The 7,530-nt window shown below is 60.0% G+C and overlaps 1 protein-coding gene across 1 annotated transcript in view; it reads left to right on the top strand.

The window, feature by feature from the left end:
- Positions 1-1,442, top strand: part of POU4F2 (POU class 4 homeobox 2) — a 1,666-nt gene extending 224 nt beyond the window's left edge. Inside the window, exons 1-2 of the mRNA XM_039706403.1 lie at positions 1-49; positions 501-1,442. The exon at positions 1-49 is cut by the window's left edge and continues 224 nt beyond it. Coding sequence (XP_039562337.1) covers positions 1-49; positions 501-1,442 — 991 coding nt within the window. The remainder of the gene's footprint in view (positions 50-500) is intronic.
- The last annotated feature ends 6,088 nt before the right edge of the window (positions 1,443-7,530 follow it).

Raw genomic sequence — 7,530 nt, 5'->3', positions numbered from 1 at the left:
CGGCGGCGGCGCGGAGGCGATGCGGCGGGCCTGCCTGCCCGCCCCTCCGGTAGGTGCCCGCCGCCCGCCGCCCCGCTTTAAGGGGAGCCCCTCGGCGGCCCCCCGGATCCGCCTGATGATTTTTTCATGGCCGTGCAGCAAATCACCCGGCGCCGCCGGGCGCTCGCCCAACTTATGCATGCGGCGGCTCTTGCCGCTCGTATTAATTTTTATGACCTGGGATGCTGCGTGCGGCTGGTGCGTGTGTCCGTCCGTCCGTCCGTCCGCCCGCCCGCCGCGGCTCCTTCGTGCGAGCGGCTGCGCGCCGCGCCCGCTGCCTCGCTCCGCTCGCTCCCTCTTCTCCTCTGCGCTCCTCTCCTCCCCCCCCACCACCCCACCCCCCCTCCCTTCTCCAGGATTTCTCTTTTAACATGCTGGGAAGGTTTTAGTGGCACGGCGGAGTGCGCGGGGAGGCGAATTCCCTGCTGAGCGTTATGTGTGCCTTCTATTTGCAATTGCAGAGCAATATATTCGGCGGTCTGGACGAGAGCCTGCTGGCCCGCGCCGAAGCCCTGGCAGCGGTGGACATCGTCTCCCCGAGCAAGAGCCACCACCACCACCCGCCGCACCACAGCCCCTTCAAGCCGGACGCCACGTACCACACCATGAACACCATCCCCTGCACCTCGGCCGCCTCCTCCTCCTCCGTGCCCATCTCCCACCCGTCCGCGCTGTCGGGCACGCACCACCACCATCACCACCACCACCACCCCCACCACCAGCCGCACCAGGCGCTGGAGGGGGAACTCTTGGAGCACCTGACGCCGGGGCTGGCGCTGGGGGCCATGGCGGCCCCCGACGGCGCCGTGGTCTCCACGCCGGGCCACGCTCCGCACATGGCCGGCATGAACCCCATGCACCCGGCGGCGCTGGGCATGGCCCACGCCCACGGGCTGCCCGCGCACATGGGCTGCATGAGCGACGTGGACGCCGACCCCCGCGACTTGGAGGCCTTCGCCGAGCGCTTCAAGCAGCGCCGCATCAAGCTGGGGGTGACCCAGGCCGACGTGGGCTCGGCGCTGGCCAACCTGAAGATCCCGGGGGTGGGCTCCCTCAGCCAGAGCACCATCTGCCGCTTCGAGTCCCTCACCCTGTCCCACAACAACATGATCGCCCTCAAGCCCATCCTGCAGGCCTGGCTGGAGGAGGCCGAGAAGTCCCACCGCGAGAAGCTGGCCAAGCCCGAGCTCTTCAGCGGCGCGGAGAAGAAGCGCAAGCGGACCTCCATCGCCGCCCCCGAGAAGCGCTCGCTGGAGGCCTACTTCGCCTTGCAGCCCCGGCCCTCCTCCGAGAAGATCGCCGCCATCGCCGAGAAGCTGGACCTCAAGAAGAACGTGGTCCGCGTCTGGTTCTGCAACCAGCGCCAGAAGCAGAAGCGCATGAAGTACTCGGCGGGCATCTGAGCCGCGCCGCCGGCACCGGCACCGGCAGAAAATCCCACCAACAGCGACAGCAACGACAAGGAAAGGAGGAAAACGACCCCACACCACCCCGGCCCACCCCGCGCCCAACTTTCGGGGGAACTTCCCCGCGGAGCCGCGCCCGGACCCGCCCCGGCAAGTACCGCTGGTTTTTATTGCTAACAGACCTCGCCCGGGTGGCAGCGGGGTGGCCACGATGTCATGGCTTTCTCGGGACCCAAACTTGAATCTAGAGTTGAGGCTTCGCACCGCGAGAGACGTCTAAAAATATTTTGATTTAAATAATAATAATAATAATAATGATTAAAAAAAAACAGATGGCAGGTTTTTCTGCATTTACACTGCGTATTATAAATATATAAATATATATATATTTTTACTGTGGTTATTATCCTTTTCCTTCTCTGAAGTTATAACGCTTAGGGAAAGAGCTGATCCTGCTGTGTTCACTGGTCTTCAAAAGCTATTATTAGATTACTGCCAAACAACCCCTTGTAAATTATTAATTTATCTCTCTAGCAACTTCATTTTGTGCTCATTCTAATTAATTACACCTCTTTAATCTAAGTCTTGGTAAAAGTAAAAAAAAAATTGTTAGTGAGAATCAAATATTTTGTGTTGGTAGGATTTATGAACGTGAGCTTTTCTTCTTCTGAATGTCCCTTTTGGCCATTTGTAAATTGTCACCTGAACCTAAGGTATTTCTCTGGCGAGTATTCTTATTCGTACGGCGTCGGCACCCTATAGTAGATGTCCTACGTTATTTGTGTAGCCTGATTCACTGTCCGAGGTATTTGTTTACCGCGTTACATATTTAATGGGGATTCCCACATTGTCCCCACCACACGCTGCTCCCGAAGTGAGAAAGGACGTGGCCGCGTAGGTGACAGCGCTGGGGGGAAGGGGGGTGGGGAGGGAGGGGGGTGGGATTGTCGCTTCGGGTTTCTTGCCAGCACAATATCCCTCTTTCGCGATTTCAAAGGTGTATCGCGACGGTATTCAGACCGGCTCGGTTATTTATTTAATAGTCCGATTGCTTATTTATTTATTTATTTATTTGTTCGGTTATTTATTACCTTTAATTGCAATACTTTCCCACGGAGGAAAGCCCCTTTTTGGAAGTATGTTTGTAGAAAAGCCAAATTAAAATTTGTAGGGAAGGGGAGCGAGCGAGCGAGGCTGCACTGCTTGTAAATTCACAACCGATTTGGTACACTTCTTTTTGGAACAACAACAACAATAAACTGGGGGTACTCGGTTGGGTACCTGTATGTATTGTAAATATTTCATTGGCGTTGACGCACATATAGATATATTCTTACAGATTTCGCTGTATCGCTATTCTATCCGAGACTGTTTGAAGTCTTAAGTTCTGTACATGACGCGATTTCGTTGGGTTTTGTTCGGTTTTTTTTAAATTATTTTGTTGTTTTTGTTTTGTTAATAGGAGGTTTATTTATTCTAGTAATGTAACAAGTTATTTTTAAATGTTGTTAAAATCGTCTTTCATTAAAAAAAAAAGAAAACAGGATTTTTACGTTTCATTGGCGAAGCGCGTTCGCTGCCTCTCGTTTTTCCCCCGCCCGGGCTCCGCGCCCGCGGGCAGGGGCAGCACCGGGGACAGCTCCGAGTGTGCGGGGGGACACGGGGGGACACGGGCCGCGGGCTGTCCCCGCTCCCGAGCTGCTCTGTCCCCCGCCAAGGGGGAGCCGAGCGTGCCCCGCAGGCCAAGGCGCGGAGATATCCCCCAAATCTGGAAAGGGAAAAGGAATTTCCCCGCGCGGCGCTCACAAAAGCCGGGGGGGAAAAAACCGACGGCGGCGGGCGAGGGGGGGAGGGAGATCATACACGAGCCGCGATTAAATATTCATATTTCCGCCCAGCCACCAGCTCCAGCTGCAGCTTCAAAGCCGCCCGGGCACGCCGAGGGTGCCGGCGGCTCCAGAGCCCGCTGTCCCGCGGTCCGGCGGGCGCAGCTCCGCGGCCCCGCGCCCGCCCTGCCGGCCCTTGTCGCTGTCGCGGGGTCACGGCTCAGCCCCGCCCGCTCCTCCATCCCCCGCCGCGGCTCCCAACTTTTTGGGAGGGGGTGGCGCTGTCCCGCGCCCCCTCCCAGCGGGAAGTGGCCCCAAAAAGGGGCTTTCCTCCGCGGGCAGGGCTGGCTCCGGGCGGAGAGCGAGGGCAGCCCGGCTGGGCAGCAGAGCCCCCCCAGCCCGAGAGCAGCAGGGGCGCTCACAAAAGCCGGGGGGGAAAAAACCGACGGCGGCGGGCGAGGGGGGGAGGGAGATCATACACGAGCCGCGATTAAATATTCATATTTCCGCCCAGCCACCAGCTCCAGCTGCAGCTTCAAAGCCGCCCGGGCACGCCGAGGGTGCCGGCGGCTCCAGAGCCCGCTGTCCCGCGGTCCGGCGGGCGCAGCTCCGCGGCCCCGCGCCCGCCCTGCCGGCCCTTGTCGCTGTCGCGGGGTCACGGCTCAGCCCCGCCCGCTCCTCCATCCCCCGCCGCGGCTCCCAACTTTTTGGGAGGGGGTGGCGCTGTCCTGCGCCCCCTCCCAGCGGGAAGTGGCCCCAAAAAGGGGCTTTCCTCCGCGGGCAGGGCTGGCTCCGGGCGGAGAGCGAGGGCAGCCCGGCTGGGCAGCAGAGCCCCCCCAGCCCTAGAGCAGCAGGAGAAGGCGAGAGCAGCCCCTGAACCGCCGCTGCGCCCTCTTAAATGAGCCATTCACTTAAAGGCTATTACGGGCGAATTAATAAATTACACAGCGAATTATTAAATCCAGATAATTACAAGGAATAAGTAAGTAATCATTAGTTATCTCAGCTAATTACTGTGGGTCAGAGCGAGCGAGAATGTGAAATCCTCCTCGGGAATTGAAATTAACTTTGCACTGTGAGTCTCTCTGCTTGACATCCCCAGTCTGTAGGCACATGGCAGCTCCCCTGTGAGCTCGGCTTTCTATTTAACTTGGAGAGAATGGAAATAAAATTAAGTGGCGATGTGATAATAGGAAGCTGCTTAGAAAGCAAACGCGGTGGGTTTTATTTTTTACCTTTTACTGCCTGGAGATAGATCGCTCTCTAGTTTGCCAAATTAAAAACCCGGGGCAATTAGCCGACTTCTCCCAGTACCTGCCGGTGCCGCGCTCGCAGCTGATTAACAAACGAAAGGGCACGGAAGAGCCGGGGGGCTGAGGGGTGCGTGGGGTGCAGGGGTGCCCGGGATCCGGGAGAACCGGGCCGGGTGCCAGGGCAGCCCCTCCGCCGCCCGGGCCGAGCAGGGCTGAGGCTCCGGCGTGCTTTGTTTTGGGAGACAATGAGCTGACGAGCTCTAATGAGGGTCCTCGTCTCTTCCGTTGATCTTTCGCCAGATCCTCCAGGAGCCCCCCCTCTCCCCCAACACCCATCGACAGCATCACTTCCCGGCTTTCCTTCACGTGCGTCTTTTGTAAGCAGCAGATCCAGAGGCGGAGATGCTCTCGCCGGGCTCTGCCCGCATTAAAACAACAACAACAACAACAAAACCAGCAACTGCTGTGCGTGCACGGCGAGGAAAAATATCTCGGCTTCTTTGCCTTTATCAATTGCAATTAGGTGGACAGTCTTCCCCCTCTTTCCTTGCTCCAGTCTGGGATGATAATTAAAATTTAATGAAGCCTGGGAGTAGCAGAGCTCTGTCTGGGGACTGTGGAATAGAATATTTTAACTGTACATTTACACCAAGTGTCTGGCTTCAAAGACGTGACTGCTTTTAATCTCGAATTAGAAAACCACAGACCTGAAATTAAATATTAGCCACCCTCGGCTCCCCTTCCTTCCCGCCACACGGTCACGCCTGTGTTCGCCTGCCTTGCCCCACGACACGCACACACCCGCATCTCGGGTCTCCAATTACCCTCGCTTTAATAATAAATGGCTTTGCCGGGGTGCGGGTTTTCTCCTTTCTTTTCCCTTTTTTTTTTTTTTTTAAATAGGGTTAATGCAATATTAATTGCTCGTAGCTGCTATAAGAATGCGCCGCGTTTTTCCAGGAGCAAATCGATGGATCGGGGCGGCGAGCGCGGAGCGGGAGGCGCAGCCCTGGGGCCGCCCGGGTGAGTACGGCCTGCGGCGGGGCCCCGAGGATGGGGCGAGCCCTCCTTTTCCCTCCCCGGATGCTCTCTCGGGGGAACCCCAGCAGTGCCCACTCCTGGCTTGTGATCCCGGCGCGGTGACCCGCGGTGGGGAGGACGGGGGGACAAGGTTCCCCTCCCTCCCTCCTTCACGGTTGTTGTTGTTTTGGCAGGTGAGACCCCCGAGCCCTCCCGGAGGAGGGAGCCCGGCCGGAGCAGGAGGGGAACCTGCGGCTGCGGCTCAGCGCCCCGCGAAGGTAAAGGAGGGGCTTGGAGGGAAGACGAGGACACCCCGCAAGGCAGCGGGGCGGCGGGTGGGGGACAGAAAAGGAATCACATCCCACCAGCCAGGAAATCCCCCAGGAAAACCCGCGGTTTCCCCCGGACAGCCGGGACCCCCTTCCCAGGGCGGGGCAGATCCTGACCTGCTGACTCGGCTCCTCCGTGCCGGAGCCTCCCAGGGGCCGGGCCGGGCCGGGCCGGGGGTGGGCGGGCAGGAGCCGCGGCCGCTGCGCGGGTGGGTCACGCCTTCCCTGGCCCGGGGCCGGGCCCTCAGCTGGCACTTGTTGACAAAACAAGAGAGAGAAAAAAAAATTAAAAGCAAGAAATAGAAAGAAACCAACCAAAACCCTGTCCCCAAAGTGGCCACGACCCTCGAACGAAAACAACGGAGAGAAAAAAGAGGCGCTCGCAGGGCGCTGGGCGGCAGCTGGGACACCCCTGGAGCGAGTGTCTGTGTGTCTGTGTGTCTGTGCGGGATCCGGCCCCGCAGATGGCCCCGGCCCTGCCCGGCTCTCCGCGGGGTCAGGCTGCCCGGCCGGGCCGCTCTGGACCCCCGCGGGCACAGCCGCCCCCTGCCCCCGCCGCAGCCCAGCGGGACGAGCCTTCGGCCTCCTCCTCCTCCTCCCCGGGGAGCCGGGCGGCCCCGGGGCAGGCGGAGCTGTGCCTCCGTGCGCGGATTCCCGCGGAGTTTGCGCGGGTGGCGCTGGGCCCGGGGGCTGCGGCATCGCTCGGCGGGGCTGGGCCGGGCTCGCCTCCCCGTTTATACAGAACGGGATCATTTACATAAAGTCCTTAAGGCAAATAACTGTTGGGGCTCTAATTTATATCTGATCGAAAATTAGCCGTCATTATGCGCTCCATTAGCAGCGTCTTTAATGTGCTTCTAAGCACCATTTGTCAAGCGGCTTGTTAATATCCTTCAAGTCTTTAAAGTTGAGAGCTCATTAAAGAGTGCGCTCTGTTATTGATGTAATTTAGATGAGTTTGGAGGAGCGAGTGCGCCGCGGACAGCCCGGGTGAGGGGGAGAGGCTGGGGCAGCCCCCCGGGCCCGGTGTCCCCTCACGGCGGGGCCGCGGGAGCCTCTCCGGGCCGAGGCGGAGTAAACCCGGCTAATGATGTGCAGACGTGACTCCGCCGCCTCTCCCCCACGCCATCGGAAGAGCATAAAGGCCAATAAATTACCTCCGCTGCTTATCTGAAAATCCATCTATCCTCTCGCCTTTTTTTCTTCCCCCCCTCCGCTGGAGGAGGTCGCGTTTGTGCACCACGCCGAGGCCGCCCCTCGAGGGCGAGCTGTGGGGCAGCGCCCTCCGGCTCCCCCGGGGGGCTCCGGGGCCCCTCCCCGCCCCAAATCCTGCCCAAACCCGGTGCTTGTGGAGGCAGCCCCGGCTGAGCCCCGCGTCCCCCCTCCCCCGGGCCGTGCGGGGCTGGAGAGGAGGGTTCTCCCCCGCGCCGCCGTCCCCGGGCTTCCCCCGGGCGAAAGCAATAAAGCGGGTAATTAGAGTGCTAAAGACGGATGTAAATAACGGGGAGGAGGCGGCGGTGACAGGCGTGCGACGGGGCCGCTGCCCCCGGGCATGAGGGAAGGAGCCCCGCGGTGCCCGCCCCAGGCTCTGCGAGGGCTGTGCGCTGCCCCGGCGGCCGCAGGGCACCGGGAATTCGGGAGGGACTCACGGCCCATC

This window comes from Passer montanus, unplaced genomic scaffold (genome assembly GCF_014805655.1).
Source record: "Passer montanus isolate IOZ18808 unplaced genomic scaffold, ASM1480565v1 scaffold191, whole genome shotgun sequence".
NCBI classification, from domain to species: Eukaryota; Metazoa; Chordata; class Aves; order Passeriformes; family Passeridae; genus Passer; species Passer montanus.
Note: the sequence above shows the minus strand (reverse complement) of the source record. Positions and strands in the feature narration are given on the sequence as shown.